At 29.5% G+C, this 18150-nt stretch overlaps 1 protein-coding gene across 1 annotated transcript; it reads right to left on the bottom strand.

The window, feature by feature from the left end:
* LOC105161147 (LOB domain-containing protein 1-like) lies at positions 9451-12091 on the bottom strand. Its single transcript, XM_011078745.2, has 2 exons — positions 11807-12091; positions 9451-10120 (listed from the first exon to the last, which is right to left on the bottom strand). The coding sequence occupies exons 1-2, from the start codon at positions 12056-12058 to the stop codon at positions 9794-9796; spliced, it is 579 nt and encodes a 192-aa protein (XP_011077047.1). The 5' UTR covers positions 12059-12091; the 3' UTR covers positions 9451-9793.

Below are 18150 nucleotides of genomic sequence, written 5' to 3'. Positions count from 1 at the left end.
TTTCATCCATATTGACCTAGTTAGACTACAATGAGTTTCCTTAAAAAAAAAAAAACCAAGCAGGTTTTTGCGTGAAAATTAATCTGGTTTGTCATCAACAACACATTCTAACGATGAGAGAAAAAATATACGATGTTCGGGTTCATGTTTTATACCTTATCTGTGTATTTTTTTATTTTTCAACTTTCTATATATATAATATATATATATATATTTATATACATATATAATATAAAAGATACATGATTTGACTATAAACAGTGATTTTTGTTTCCCAAATTCCAACATTAAACCTACACTATTTATTTTAAAATATTTTAAATTACCTCAAAATACAAATCCGAACATACTATCTATTTTCAACACATACTTATTTATCTCTATTTTTTTCTCTCTCTATCTCCAAAACTCAAAATACAAATCCAAACATTATGATAGATTTTTAAATATACCAAGATGTGAAAAAAAAAATGGTGAGAAATCAATAAAATGGTTTCGTCTTGATGGGTACTATGGAAAAATAAAGTACCCGAAAGTTGAAATTATGCACATAACGTGGTCCCATAAAGAAAATTTAAGTTATGGATTCAAATCCTACAAGACGTGTAGGTATTTATATCACGTTACGTAAATTTAATGTGATTTATTTTATAAATTTCATAAGTTATATATATTGATTTATCGGTTAAATTAATATATTAATATTCAGTTTCTCAATTTATTAAAATATTAATGTAACTATATAATTAATTTTTTTAAAAATTAAATAGAAAATATAAGCACACACTTTTGTAAATAATGTGTGTAGTGAAGAAGTAAGAAAGAGGGCAGAGAAAGTCAACACAAAAAGACTGCGTTGTTGGGTTAGTGGATGTTGTTTGACTGTTATCATTAGGTTGGAAATTAAACCATGCAACAATTTGAACAAACTCTGCGTGCAACTGTGTTTTTTGGATTCTCATACGCCTTGTAATTTTATCAGAATTTTATGATTTTGTCCTGAAAAGATGTATTTTTAAAAAGAAGAGATCTTGGGTCAATAAAATTTAACTTAATTAGCGAAATTGATGCCTCATGACGTTAGAAGTAATGGGTTTGAACTCCGTTTTATGCGTGGAATATTGTTTCTACTGAATAATATGTGTATTGTTTCTAGTGAATAGTAGGTGGTTTTTTTATCCTAATAGTATGCGCTGGTTTGGTTTAATGTATTTGATATTATTGATCATAGTATGACTGTTGTATTTGATTTGTTAGATATCTGACATAAATAATTGCAATCTATTTATTTCAATTAATAATAATTCATCGTCTTACCTCAAAAAAAAAATCATAAAACTTATAAACCATACAAACTCCTCGTCTTTACAACTTTCAGGACATCTCCGTACGTCAGATTCACTTTTAAATACATGTTATTGTTTTGTTTGTGTCTCACTGTGTGTATGTATATGTATATATAGAGAGAGAGAGAGAAGGAGAGGGAGCAGACTTTCCATTCAAAAAGTAGTCTTCTTGTTCTCACTGATTCCATCTTCAGAATAATATATATTTTCTTAAATTAATATATAATTACAAGGATGGAATAATTTATGGTGGGATTTGAAATTAAATTATAATTATATACCTAATCTTATAGAAAATAGTGCCTATTATTCCTTCTTGCCTTTTTCAGTTTATAAATATTTTACTTAGCTACGTACATTGCAAAGTGTGAGACTAAAGTAGTTGGGATTAAAATCAAAATTTTGAAAGATATGGGACTAAAAGAAAAATAATATATTTTATTGGATAAAAAATGTAACTAATTTTTTCCTTTTATATCACTACTACAAGGAGTTCAAAATATACCATACAAATTTTATTTAATTACACTAGATGAATTATAACATTTAACTACGGTTAATTGTCTGTATTATTAATAAATAGCCGTAACAAATAGTTATTGACCACAACTACGCAGCGGTTGTTGATCACAAATCGCATGGAAAATATTTTTTTTCATGACAAAAAAGCTAGTTTTTTACGTTGGTTTTATTTAACCGTAGTTAATAGTAGTCATTTGCCATGATTTTTAGCCATAACCGTTAATATTACAGCTAATAGTAATTTTTTTCTAGTGTTTACACTTTATATAAATGTCTTTATACATGTATACGTGTATAAATTAATCGCATATAAGATGCAATAGAATGTGAAATAGAAAATTTATTCCGGCCCACACTAGGCCAAAAAATTCATAATCTTTCTAATTCAAATGTTCACACTTATATATATAATAAACTCATTTTTTTTGCAATATCTTGGAATTTAATTATGTATAGTACTTATATAGGATACTTAAATTAAGTGAATTATTTAAAATTCTTCAAGAGTACAAAGTCAATGAGTTAGTGCAACATTAATAGATTAAAAATCCATTTCTAATATAAAAATGGTTTTTCAACTTCTAAAATGTACTATATATTTTTTATTTAATTCTTCTGACCCAACCAAGTCTTATCTCTGCTTGTAGAAAAGTTAGCATAAATTAATATAACAGACTAATCAATTTAAATTATAATTAAAATGATGGTTGGTTCTTGTATGCATGTAATATTTTTAATCATAAGGAGGTTGAGGTGTACATACATATTTTTTATTTAAAAGTTTCAGATTGAAATGTATATAAAGTCAAAATTTTCAGGTATATCATGATTTGCTTGATAATATATTTTTAATTAATTACTTGAATTCTTTTCAACTTTCGTTTGGCTTGCATTTAAGTTGTATATTTTTTTAAGTCACGCCTTGAGCCGGGGAGCCCGACGGACGTGAATTTTGTCTCTCAAAACCCATTAAATAGGACCATTAGGTCTTAAAATTTGGTGATGAACAACTCGTTAATAAGATATATATTTAATGGATGCATATTGATTTTTTGACCAAATCTTAATGGTACTCTTTTTTAAAAGTAAAAGAGGTGAACTATTATTTTTTAAGTATGTCAATTATAATTATTAATATCAAATATCTAACAATAATCGATAACTATAACAATCATGTACTAATTATCACATATTGTATGATTATATTTAATTAACAATTACTATTAAAGTAGAATGACAACTACTATTAAAGTATAATAACATCCCACACATTGGTGGAATTCGAATCCATGATCATATAGTCATGTGGCGTTAGCTTCGTCAATTGAGCTATGCCTCATTGGCCTTGTCACTCACAAAAAAGATACGGGATTTATAACAGCTATTTTCTGAAGGCCACAAGGCCATTTTGATACAGACGATTTTTGGCACAAATTTGTAATGGATAAATTATGCTGACACCATGTCAATAATAATATAAATTTCGCTAAGTTGTAAAGGCCAAAGCCTTTACATGGCCGTTACAACATGAATATATTACAAAAGCCATTACATCACAACGAACGTTACAATTTGTCACAGTTTCTGTAATTGCTTATTAATTTAGGGACGACCAACATTTCTTATAATGTCAGCTATTATAAACAATGTGCTACAAAGTTTTAAAATAGAAAGACCGTTACAAAACACGTTAATTATTTGAGATCATTATTATTTTTATATGATTTTTGGCACGGTTAGTTAATTTTGCAACGACCAATAAAAAAAATGAGGAGTTATTACAATAACCACGTGAAATACAGTGAGAAAAGCTATGTTTGTTTGGTCTTACAAAAATCGTGGGAAAATGGACTATTTTTTTTTTATCTAAGTGTATTACAAAAACCTTTCAAAATGCGGACATTATAATGATTACTTTTTGTAATGGCTATATTTCAACAGCTATATGTTTCGTTCCAAAGGCCGGTATAAAATATCTTATATATATTTGTGTTGCAAGTTATTTTTATTTCATTTTATTTGTTGTAGAATTACTTATTAACCACACACACTCTCAATATCTCTTGGATTTTCGTGTATATACACTTGATAACATACATTGCTTAATTTTTGGACCATCAACAGCTGATTTCTTGAGTTGGTTGACCAAGTAATAACTAATTTAAGCCGTTTGTATTAATTAAATTAATTATAGTTTAATTATTTTAGTTTTATAATTTTTTGGTCTTATATGTTATGTATTCTTAATTAGTGTAATGTAATATTTACAAATTTATAGATTAAATTATATAATTAGAAATACTTGTGAATATGCAGTGATATATATCATACTATGACAACTAAGGAGATGAATGTATCATAAGAACCTCTCAGGAAGGTAGGTCTTACACTGAAGTTTGAGGATGAGGTTAAACTTTCATAAAATAGGCCAAGTGTCAGCGTGGACATATGGATGGAGACAAAATTATGTGCCCTTGTCGAAAATGCAAAAACACAAAGTTCAAAACACCCAGCGATATAAGTTATCACTTGTGAATGCAAATGTTTATGCCAAAATATTATAATTGGATTTCTCATGACGAGGAGAGGGTGCATGATTACTTTGATGCTGTGGCTGCCCCTCCAGTGCCGAAGAAGCAAAACCTAGGTCCTCATGAGGAGGGTAATTGTTTAAACTAGGATGATGAACAATAGATAAATTGGGCGTAGAGGATGGTTTTTTATGCAGTCGGACCGAGTTATTTTCTTTTTCTCACGATGGTGTGCCTGATGATGGTACAAGATTCTGCCTTATTGATGCCGACCCTAGTTTATATTATTATGGGGTGGTCCCTATGATTATGTTTTAGGGTTGGCAGCCGTTTTTATAATGTAGTGCATGTTGTTTACCAGCCATTATGGAACGGTTGCACTTAATCTCAATTGACATCTGTTGCTGAGTTGGTGGATACTAAGGCAGACGACCATATTTCTGAGATCAAATGATCGAATATTAGTAGGCTGATAAAATATTGCCCCCAGTCACACCCTACCGAGAAATTACTACAATATGAAAAAGTTGATAAAGAATTTGGGTTTACCCATTGAGAAGATTGATGCGTGTAAGAATGACTGTATGTTGTACTGGAAGAACGACGTCGATTTGGAATATTGCAAGTTTTGTGGAGACGCTATGTACAAACCGGCCCAAGAGCGAGAACCCCACCAGAAGAAGTCCTCGTATGCGATCATTAGGTACCTGCCGCTTACTCCCCATCTGCAGACGTTGTATACTTTGAGAGCAACTGTGAAGCACATGACGTGGCATGCCACACATTAGACGGAGTAGGCTCCATGTGTCATCCTTCCGATACAGAGACATGGAAGCATTTTGATCAGGTGTATCCCTATTTTGCTAAAGAGCACGGAATGTTCGGCTGCGCTTTTGTAATGTTTATAATTTTTTTCATATTTTCTATAATTTTTTCATAAATTTATGTAATTTTAAAAAATTCTAATAAATTACTGTAATTTTAAAAATATTTAATCATTTTCTATAAGTTTTAATTTTTTTTCGTAATCTTCTGTTTTTTTTTTAAATTTCTGTAATTTTTATAAATTATTTTCATACTTTTTGTAATTTTTTCATATATTTCTGTATTTTAAAAAATTCTAATAAATTTCTGTAATTTTAAAAAAATTTAATCATTTTCTGTAATTTTTAATTTTTTTTCGTAATTTTATGTTTTTTTTTAAAAATTTTCTGTAAATTTTCAGTGATTATAAAAAAAAAATTCGTAAAGAAAAATTATGTTATGTAATTTCTACAACTATAAATTTCTGTAATTTCTACAATTATAAATTTATGTAGTTTCTGAAACTACATTAGAAAAATGGACCTTCATGTAATTAGGAAAAATTACCTTCATGTAATTTTAGGTAAAATTTAGACCTTAATGCAATTTTTAGGAAAAAGTTGGACCTGAATGCAATTTTTAGGAAAATTATGCATTTTAAGAAAAAATGGACCTTAATGTAATTTTAGACAATATTTGGACATTTATGCTATTTTTAGAAAAAAAAATGGACCTTACTATATTTTAGATAAAATTTGACCTTAATGCAATTTTTAAGAAAAATTATGCATTTTAGGAAAAAGATTGGACTTTAAAGTAATTTTAGACAAAATTTGGACCTTCATGCAATATTTAGCAAAATTTAAATGATTTTTAAAAAGAAGGCACAACTCGAACGCCCCCATCAAACAGATGGAGGTGTTCGAGAAGTGGTACAAAAAGGAGGCAGTCCAAGTGCAATAGAGGTCACGGTAAGTATAAAAAATAATTTAACTTTTGAATTTAAAATTAGTATTTTTAAAATCTAATCATTTAATCTGTTCGTAGGAACTATTCCTAAGGATGATGGATGAATGCTAGAACCAACAAAACAGTGATCAAGACCTCATTGTCCTCTCAAGGCTAGGTGGCCTCCAATAAGCAACAGGTGTGGCAGATTTGAATTATATTTATATATATTTTAAACTCAGTATTCGGTTAGGTTCGGTTAATTTGCATAAAAAATTCAAACCGAATTGAATAATCGAAATCTAAAAAACTAACCAAAATCAAATCGAATTTTTGATTTAGTCGGTTTTTGTTCGGTTAATCGAAAATTGCACACTCTTACTAGATCGATTGATAAATAATAATCAATTGAATTGAGTACATAAACCTATGGGTCCAAATTGAGTACATAAACCTATGGGTATTGATGAGTAGAAATCCTATCCAAACCCAATTTATATTTTTTTATGGGTCTGGGTCTAAAAATATTGAATGGATCCGGCTTGGTTATCTGAATTAAGTTATGGGTTTGGGTAGGATCTTACCCTACCCATTGACACCCTTAAATCTTGCATTTTGGATAATTATACATACAACTATTAGAAAGGTCAATATCATTGGGGTGTTGGAGTAATTTGTATAAATAAATTATAAATCAGAGTGTGTAAAAATAATTATCCGATAACTAAAAAAAATAACAAAGGAGTTTGAGTAGTGGGAGTGTGGGGGGATTCACATGGTTTGCCGACATGCACATATATACATATTATAAGGTTTAGACTCATCACAAAACACTGCTACTTTTTGAAGATTGAAAGGTGTTAAAAGTTAGAATTTAGTTAAGTACGTCAAAGTGATGAAATATTCGAAGGTTGTAAGATTATGAATTCAACACTGTCTGCATGTAAAAGATCTCATCTCTTTGTGTTTTGACATATATATAAAAGTCATGTGGATAGAAGAAGGGGTTGGGATTGGATTCAATTGCCCACCAACATTAATGTCACATTTTTAACAGACAAAGAGATCATCTGAACATCCCACCATCATCAAAAAGCAGTTTGAATTTCTCTTCTTCTTAATTCTTTATTCTAAATTATGTTTCATTTTTTCAGATGATATAATTTACTTTTTTGTGATATGAGAAATAAGTAAAAAAACTCCTGTAAAAAATAAAATAGTAAATTACCCCCTGTGTTTTAGAAAATGAAGCAAATTATCCCCTATCTAAAGTCTAAACCATTGATCCGGGGTAGTTTGTTTCATTTTTTGAAATACAAGGGATTAATTTGCTAAAACTCTTATTTCACAAGGACTATTTGTCCATTTCACATATCAAGAGGGGTAAATCACATTTATTTTTTGATTAATTATATAACAAGTACAATACACTTGCAATGTAATTGGTGTATAATTCAGAAAAAATGATCAATTACATGGCAGGTGTATCACACTAATTGCTCTGTAATTGATTTAAATCAGTCAAACCTGATTTGGGTAAGAATTTTCCTTGAAAGAAATAATCGAAAAGTAATGAAATATAACGTGGAACAAATGATATGAAGTGCTACCTTAAACGTGAAGATGTCAATGTATATAAGAAATACAACTTTTTGTTATGATTAATCAATATGGTCAAAAAGTAAAAAATAATAACAAATACTAATTCACCACGACTACATAATAATAATTAATTATTTTTGTAAGCAAGATCAAAATATTAGTCCTAATTAAAAAATCATGATAAGTATTCTGACATAGCTAAAATTATAAAACAATATTGATTAACTGTGATTGAACCTTTACTTTTTGATTTATTTTATTTAACCACGATAAATAATAATTCATTTAATCACCATGCTTTTTAAGCTATCGTTATTTATAACGTGGGAAATAATTCGCTCTTTTAGCAATGAGTCCTGCAAAATTATTATGCTGGTCGGATTTAAAATATTTTTCTTAATATCAATTAGTTAACAAGTCAAATATATATATATATTGGGTGAATAGCAATTTACCTTTTCTGTGATATTAAAAATGAGCACATTACTCCCTTATGAAAAAAATATAGTAATTTCCCTCCTGTATTATCTGAAATGAAACAATTTACCTCCTTATACAGGGAGGTAAATTGCTTCATTTTAAAAATCACAGAGGGATAAATTATTGTATATTAAAAAATATAGGGAGGTAAATCGCTATTTATTTTTTTCATAAGGAGCTCATTTTCGATATCACAAGGAAGTTACTTGCATTTTTTCCTATATATATTTGACTTAGAGAAAAATAAATTAATTAGTTCTCATACATACTCCACAAGAACTTTCCAAAGGTAAATTAATACTTATGTCTCTTGCAATAAATGATAAATGACAAATGTTACAAACATGTGAAAAATAGATGCTAATAATTAGGACATTTTTATTACATGAGAGTGTGCATGCGTAGGAATGCTTCTTTTCGGACAAACATATATATGTATGTATGTTTGTTCTGATTTGATCTTCTGAATCAGGACAAAAATGTTGGACAATTATGCATAATTTTCAGTTCATCTGTATATGAATTATTTCCCTTTCTTTGATCTATATTTTCCCACCTACCTAATCATGATTTAAGTACCGTCCATGGTTAATATTATTAAGATTTAATTGTATTTTTAGTCCTATAATTATATATAGTTTTTTTTTAAATTTTAATTCTATGATTTGTTAGGGTTGTAAATTAATTCTTCACAGTTTTTAATTTTGCTATCTCATAACAAGTTTGTCCAAAATATTCAAAAGTTAGCTGGAAAATATATATTGTGTGCGCTGGTTAAAAATTGAAAAAAATACATCTTATTGGTTGAATTATGATGATGTGGCAAGTGGTGGCTGATGTGAAAAAATTGTGATGTGGCATAAGTTGCCACGTCATACCTATTTGCCGCATCATCAAATATCGACCAATAACATGTGTTTTCTCAATGTTCAACTGACACATGCAAATTTCTGGTCAACTTTGAAAACTTCAACACAATTTGTCCTGAAATCACTAAATAAGAAAATGGACTATCTTACAACTCTAACAAAATTACAGAAATTAAGTGCCAAATAACTGTAATTACGGGACTAAAATTACCACTAAACGTATTATTAATTAGGACGAAAACATTGGAATTATTTCACTTAAAATAACTGATTCAATCAATATTATTCAAAGCGATTAATCATGATACACAAAGAAGTAAATATAAAATAAACATCAGCCCAAACACCTGGTCAAAAATCAAAGTTTGATAAGGAAATAATTATACGAAACAAGAATTAATTGTCTTGAAATGACAGCATTAGGTCACCCAAAAGATGCAAAATGCAAGAATTCCTAGTCCCGAATGACCCTTTTTCCTCCCTCTTCTTTTAACCTCTCTTTTCCTTTGGAAAAGTAGGAGGGAGAGGTCCAAATCTCCCCTTGTCTATGTCTAATACACAAACCTCAACACATCAAATCTTCCTCTTAATTTAGTACATCATGAGTACAAAAACCATTATTTCTTGGTAAGATTCTTTCTTCTAAGTATATATATATGTCAATTCTTGACAACCTTAACTGGATCAAACATCATGTCCAGAGGGGCTCCCAAGCCACTCCAAGAATACTTTCATCGAAAAAAAACGTCGTGTTCTCATGAACTGAAGGTAGTGTTTGCGGCTGGCGATCAGTTTCTGCGGCCACTTGCTTGCCAATCAACTCAAACAAATTGGCGTTCTGGCATTGCATGTTCAGGATCTCAGCTTGAGCCTTGGCCAGTTCAGCTTGGAGCTCACTGATCTGGTATTGAAGCTGGCAAATCGCACCGGCACAGCCGTAGACCGGATCCCTCAGCCTAGCGTTGGCTTCATACACCATGCTGTTCACAGCATCTGCTCTTTGAGCCTCAGGAAGTTCCTGAAAAACAAATATATATTTATATTGGAAACTTGAATAATCTAATTATTTCTATATATATGCAATGTGATCAGCTAGATGATCGATCGATCTTTTAAGTTTTGACAAGTAAATTGTGAGAAAATATTTAGATTATATATAAACCAAAATCATGATCGCTCAAGATTATGGTGTAAATCATGTATGGAAACAATTTTTTTTTTTTGGGAATTTTTAGAGGATGATGAGATAGATAATTTGACTTGTACAAAAGGTTATTTTAAAAATTTTAAAAGAATTTGAACAATTATTTCATGAATACATATACATATATATATATATACACACACGTGTGTTCTTTGTTCATACCTTATATTTTTTCTTCGTGATATTATAAAATTTAATTGTATTTTTAGTTTTATAACTTGTTAGAGTCGTAATATGGTCCGTAATTCACCTTTTTTAATATTGTCATTTTAAGGACAAAATTGGCCGGGAATTTCACAGCATCTGAAAAGTGATATTATAATTATTGTAGCCAATTTTATTCTAACGTCACGAAATTCAAAAGGGTGAAGAATTATTTTACAGCCCGACTAAAGTGTCAAATAAATATAATTATAGGACCAAAAGTATATTAATTAAGCCTATTGTGTATATTTGTCTCTTTCTTAAAAAAAGATAGAGTTGAATTAGAGTTTGAACATCAAATTTGGGTCATTTTAATTAGGTGCCCTACTCTTATTGACCTTTAGACATGTCCCTTTCCAATTTGAAGAGTGATCAATTAATCTTCATATACACAATACAATACATATATAAATACAAGAAACTTTTATTATTATTATTATTATAATAATAATAATAATAAGAGTAGGAAAATATTGAGGTCAAACTAAAATATGTTGAAAATAAACCATATTCGAAATTTCCATCTCTTTATTGGTAGCTACAATGATAAAACAAAGACTTGCTTAGTGGATCATGAAAGATCTTCCACTTCATATATATATAGAAATAATATAAAGTTTATTTTACTTTCTTTTATTCCCTCATTTATTCCATATCTCTATGTTATATGACTTGACATAAAGATTCAAATGAAATAAAAATAAAAATAAAACTTTTGATTTTACACTTAAAAATAATGATTCAAAAATTAATAACATCACATCATTACTTTACCTTAAAATTCATTGTAAGAAATAAAATTTTTGAGCCCTTTTGAAATGTTTTATGATTAAATTAAAATCATCGGAAATTAATTCAATATATAAACGCGTATATTGATGACATCACCATATAAATATACTGCAGTTCACTAGCAGCATAGATAAAGCCTTTTTTGACCCTTAAATAGAAAAAAAATAAAGTGAAGAAATTGTAACACAGATGCTACTGGTATGTTTGGATTTGTATTTTGAGGTAATTTAAAATATTTTAAAATAAGTAGTATAAGTTTAATTTTGTGATTTAAGAAATAAAAAACACTATTTATTATCAAATAATGTCTCTTTTATATTATATATAAATATAAGTGTATATATATTATATATAAAAAATTAAAAAATAAGAAAACACACAGATAAGGCGTAAAAAACATAGAAAAACAAATATTGGGTAAAGATCCTTAAGTACGTTTTATACATTGTTGGTGCATTAGGTCAAAGGGATAAGGGGCAAGAAATTTGATAATGTTATTATTACCTGCAACAACTTGATAATGTTGCTTGCTCCGAAAACCCGGTGGGCGATGGTGAATTTGAGTGGTTCTGTGGGCGGAAAGTAAGGGGCCAAGACGCATTTCTCGGCGCAGCGGCGGCGGAGGATCTTGCAGGCGGCGCATGGGCTGAGAATCACCGGTGGAGAGGAGGGTGGTGAAGATGATGAGGTGGGAGACACGGCGGAGGGAGAAGGTTCCGCCGTGGCGATAGCGGTGGTGTTTTCGCTGTATTCCATTGGGGTGGGGTGGGTTGGGTTCTTGGTTATGTGGTGGTGTGCTTACACTGCGGGGCAGAGTAGCTGGTATTTATAGACGAAGGAAAAATCCCGCCAGGGGGTGGAAGGAGAATCTCATCATGTCAAGCTTACGTCATTGATCACTTGGATGACGCACCAGTGTGAATTCAGAGTTTTTAGATTTTTATTATTATAATGACAAGACATCTCCTATTATATGTGCATGTATGCATGTCATGTGAATTGGGATTCACATTTATGTTTCAAAAATGAAATTCACACCTATTTATTTATTCTAAAAAAAGATTATATATATATAATATAGAAAATAAAATAATTTAGGGTGAATAGTAATTTATCCCTATGATATCGAAAATGAGCATATTATCCCATATGAAAAAAAATATAGCAATTTACCCCTTTATATTTTTTAAAATGAAGCAATTCACTTCCTTATATAGGGAGGTAATTACTTCATTTTGAAAAACCTAGAGAGGTAAATTGTTGTATTTTAAAAAATACAGGGAGATAAATTGCTATTTATTTTTTCATTGGGAGTAATTTGCTCATTTGCAATATCACAAGAGGGTTGCCTGTATTTTTCCCAAATAATTTATAATAGATAGTATAAAATATTTGACGACGATAGGATTTTACGTGCCACGATATAGATTTTAATTTGAATTAGTTCAAAATATTAATTAGAAAGCTAATCACATTTATCGTGAAATAGTATACAACAAAAGTAATGTTTCACATGGCATAATTAATTCAATTTAGAGAAAAAAAAAATTAACTTGACGAGCAACCACTCATCCGCACTAAAATAATTGAATACATTTTCATCTCATTTTATATGTATAAATTTAAGTCAAAATTTTTAACTCCATACTCAATATTTGGAGTCGAGCAACATCATAAACGTCGAAGGACCAACTGAGTATATTAAGATTTAGGGATCAACACATGGATTTGCACTCCAAGCTTAGGTCAGTAATGATTTTTTAGAAGAATTTAGCAAGAACTTATATGGAGAAGGTGCGGAGTGCTATTAAAATGAGATAATATGATAGGTAAGTGAACTAAGTAAGCTGAAATAAGTATACTCAAACATTTAGAGGGAAGTTAGCTATTTGTCCGAACCGAACTTAGCCTTGTCCCAAAATTTCAGTTGATATGTTTATTTCTTGCTAATGTGTCATTTGTCCGACGTGTCATTCTAAAATAGAAAGTAATATTGACGTGTTAATTAAGTTGGTTGGGCTATCAGCGGACTGAAAGTGGGCTTGAAATCACTTAGTTTCATCAGCAGATTTTAATTGAACCGAGAGATGATATTTTGTTTTCTTGAATTTCGTGCCCGTTCATCTATCGATTTTACCTTAATTGAGCTTGGAATTTTTAGTGATGAAATGAGTTGGATGACTCCATTATGTTATGGAAAATTGATACCTATGATGAGACATATTATTATAGGGAGAAATGTAAGCAACTTTCTTGTGATATTGTAAATGAGCAAATTATCCCCGTATGAAAAAATAAATAGCGATTTACTTCCCTGTATTTTTTAAAATACAACAATTTATCCCCCTATGATTTTTAAAATGGAGCAATTTACCTTTCTATATAAGGAGGTAAATTGTTTCATTTTAAAAAGTACAAGGGGATAAATTGCTATTTTTTTATAGGGGGTTAATGTGCTCATTTTTAATATCACAGAGGGATAAATTGGTACTCACCCTATTATTATCACTTGCAATTAGGGTTCGGTAGATCAAGGCTAAAATTTACACCTACGCAAGGCCAGGTTTGAGGATTGAGGCTCTAGCTAAACAGATAGGGGCAGGTTCGAATTTTAACTTTATGAACTCAATCGAGTTAGGATAAATCTAAAATCATATTATTATTTAAAAATTTTAATTCCTATTCGATAGATATATTTGCAAAAATAAATTTACATCTTAAATATAATAATACTTGATGGATACTTATAAATAATCGACCTATTTTTCTTCAAAAAAATATTAGTTACTAAAAAGAAAAAAATAATAAGATTTTAGCTGTCGAGTCCAACCACATGTTAAAGTGGAACAGGGTTTGACTGCTAGTGTGGACTGGGATACAGGTAAAGTCAGACACGATAAAATTTGTGTTTTTTTTATTTTTATTCTCTAAATTTTTTGCATTCACCCACATAATACACGCACATACATTCAAGATTCGAATACGAGACTTTCGACAGAAAACTTGTGTATCCGAACTATTGAACTGTCCTTGGGATGAAATTTATGTTTTGTAAATAATAAGCCTTTTGGATCTTGACTTCGACCATCTCTGCATATTACTCAATAGTTCAATAAATTAAAATTAATAGTCTCACATAATTATTTAAAAATTAAAAAAAAAAATTCTAAATTGAAGACAGACTCAAACTCAACAGATTGATTGACATTCGGATCTGATCACCCCATAAAAAAAATGAAAAGTGAAAAGGAGATCCATCGTATCTGATAATGTAAAAGGCAAAGGGATTATTTTAGATTATTTAAATAAGTAAAGAAAGGGCCTAAAAAATCAAGATTCAATTGACTTAAAATTAGTCTTTTTCCTAATAATAATAATGATAATAATTAATAGAATTTAGGCATATAATAGAAATTGTTTGATTGACTGATTTGCCATATTTCTAGATTGTTGGAATTAAATTGTCAATCGATATAAAGCAAAACCAGGCCAGACATTGGACAGTCGGAAACGTGGACCAGTTGATGTCTATCCCCCAAAAAGGTTAACATATTCCTATTATTATTTTTTTCTAATGCAACTAACTAACTTTTCTTCCTTTGAATTAAAAAATTGAGTTCAATGCGATTAACGTTTTTATGATATTGTAAATAAATAAATTATTTTATTTTTAAACAAAAATAATTTATTTTCTTGTATTTTTTAAAATGAAGTAATTTAACGTCCTATCAGGGATGTAAATTGCTTAATATTAAAAAATATAAGGAGGTAAATTGCTGCATTTTAAAAAATACATGGGAATAAATTGTTAATTCTTTTTTTTTTTCTTTATATTGGAGTAATTTGCACGTTTACAATATCACATATGGCTAAACTGAATTTTCTCTTAAAAAAATTATTTAAAATCTTACTAAGCCCGTTGTCTGTTAACTCTTCGATTATTCTAAATATTTGTTATGTTTTTTTTTTACTTTGAATCATAGTAATTATTCGTCACCAAAAGTAATTTTTCTTTTATACAAACTAACAATTACTTGTATAGAAATTGCACTTTCATTTAACATTAGAGGCTAAATTACAATTTTTTTTAAGATTTTATATAATTACAAATATTCTTTTGTTGCTGGAGATACGATCAATACTTTTTTATTTTAACGGGCGTCTAACAACTAATCCAATCTGTTAATTTTTATTAAATTTTTATTTATTTTTGTGGTGAAGTGATCAAAATGTCCTCATACTATTATAATTTGTCTCACTTAATTTCTTATAATATTAGTTCATTGATCGAGTCCACGTAATTTTTCATTTTATTGATATAGATGTCCGTAATTATATAATCATCCTTTTTGTCAACATAAAAGAAAATAAAACTGTGTATGTAAAATGGTTTTATATATAGAATAAATGGTAAGAGAAATTTATTTTTCTACTATTATTATTATTATAATTATTATATATATGTGTGTGTGTGTGTGTGTGGATGTAGCTTTCAATTGACTTCAATATTTCCAATAAACATTGGAATGTCTCCAAAACAAAGGAATATTTCACTCTCATTTTGCGTCTTTATGGGACTAATAAAACATTGGAAAAAAGAAGTAAGTGAATTTCATTTCCTATATAGAACATTTTACTTTACACATTCTTATTATAATGTCAATTAGTGGTTAACTAATTTCTATCCTATTTATAATAAAAAATAGAAGTTTTAATTACGTGCAGTTTTTGCATATGATGGGGTTAATATTAAATGATTATTTTTTTAATTATCAATTTAAATTTTTAGATGGAATGATAATTTAATATCTAAGTACATAAAATTACCTTATAAGCCAATAAAATAAAATATTTAAGATTTTATGAATTACAAAAAGAAAGTTATAAAGACTTTATATAAAGCAATTGTATTTTAATTTATACTATTATAAAAGAAAATCTGTAGCTATAATGATTCTTAAATACCAAATTCACTATTTAATTCATTCATCCCTTAAATTTTTTATGCCACTATTTGAATGCTTGTTTAAGTTCATATAGAGACTTAACAAGTTTATAAACTTTATGCTCGTTGCCATGAGCTACAAACCCCTCAGGTTGATCCATATAAATCTCTTCCTCAAGTTCACCATATAAGAAGGTTGTTTTCACATCCATCTGATGAATGGGGAGATTATACACCGAAGCAAGTGCTATAAGCACCTAGATTGTAGTCAATAGAGCTACCGGAGAATAGGTACCGAGATAGTCTATTCCCTCATTTTGTTTAAACCTTTAGCCACCAATCTGGCGTTTAACTTATCTATGGTCCCATTAGGTTTAGTTTCTTCTTAAAGATCCACTTACACCTAATAGTAGTACAACTAGGAGGGAGATCGACTAACACCCACGTTCCATTGGAAACAATAGAGTCCATCTTACATTTGACAACTTCTTTCCACTGCTTGGCTTCTAAAGAAGCCTTAGCATCTTTGAAAGTAATAGGATCATCCTCGATATAATAAGTAACAAAGTCACTTCCAAAATCCTTGACAACCCTAGCTCTCTTACTCCGTCTAGGTTCATCTGACTCCTCATGAGTCTGATTAGTACTACTAGGACTAACCCCCACATTTGACATCTTTTCCACATGTTCAGGAATAGATGTGGAGACAAGTGAATCATCAAGCGAAACATTTGAAGGTATTCCTGTTTTCAAAGGAAATACATCTTCTAGAAATATATCATCACGAAATTCGACTATTGTGTTGACCTCAATGCCTGAAATTTCTGATTTAATAACCAGAAACTTTAGGGAATAACTTGTCTCCATATAGCCCAAGAACACAACATCAATAGTCTTAGGATCCAATTTCTTTCGTTTGTGTTCTAGGATTAGCAGTTTTGCTAGGCACCCACACACTCGAAAGTATTTGAAGTTTGGTTTCCTACCTTTTCACAACTCAAAAGGAGTATTCGTATTGTATTTTAGAGGGACTCTATTCAGAATGTGGCAAGCCGTATTCAAAGTCTCCCCCCACAAATATTTTGGTGACCCGGAGGTTAGTAGGAGACTGTTAATCATGTTTTTGAAAGTTCTATTCTTTTGTTCAGCCATTCCATTAGATGAAGGGGAATATGGAGTAGTCTCTTCATGAACAATGCCAAAAGTTTGACAATATTTATTGAATTTACTTGATTCATACTCTCCTCCTCTATCAGATTTTAGTCTTTTAAATTTCTTACCAGTTTGGGTTTCTGCTTCATTTTTAAATAAATAAATGTATCTAAGGCTTCATCCTTATTTTTCATAAGAAACATATAACAATATCTACTGCAATCATCTATAAAGGTGATAAAATATCGTTTGTGGTCCTCGGTCAAAACTCCATGAAACTCACAAATATTAGTGTGAACTAAATCAAGTATTTCTGAATCCCTTTCAACTGATTGATAGGGTTTCCTAACTTGTTTAGCTTCTATACAAACTTGACATTTGTGATTTCGTTCAATATTTTAACTAGGAATTAAATTCAATTTCATCATTCGTTTTATTGAATTAAAATTTAAATGACCCAACCTACTATGCCACAGAGTAGAAGGTTCCACATTTAATATAAGAGAATCATAAACATCAATTTTATTATTTTCAACTCGAACTTTGAACAAGTCATTGTCTAAATAGCCTTTACAGAAAAAATAACAAATTATTGAATTACAACTTTATTAAATTTAAGAGCTAATTCATATCCTTCTCTAACTATTATAGAACTACTAATGATGTTTCTTCTAACAGTGGGTACATGATGAACTGTTTTTAACGACAGAATGCGCCCTGAAGGAAATTTCAAGTCACAAAGAGAGATTTA

This window comes from Sesamum indicum, linkage group LG4 (assembly GCF_000512975.1).
Source record: "Sesamum indicum cultivar Zhongzhi No. 13 linkage group LG4, S_indicum_v1.0, whole genome shotgun sequence".
Taxonomy (NCBI): Eukaryota; Viridiplantae; Streptophyta; class Magnoliopsida; order Lamiales; family Pedaliaceae; genus Sesamum; species Sesamum indicum.
The sequence above is the reverse complement of the archived record's forward strand: the minus strand, read 5'-3'. Positions and strand labels throughout refer to the sequence as shown.

Excerpts from the sequence above, each read along its gene's own strand:
- LOC105161147 (XM_011078745.2), bottom strand. The coding sequence starts at position 12,058 with ATGGAATACAGCGAAAACACCACCGCTATCGCCACGGCGGAACCTTCT. Across the intron at positions 10,121-11,806 it reads ACATTATCAAGTTGTTGCAG|GAACTTCCTGAGGCTCAAAG; the intron begins GTAATAATAACA and ends TTTGTTTTTCAG.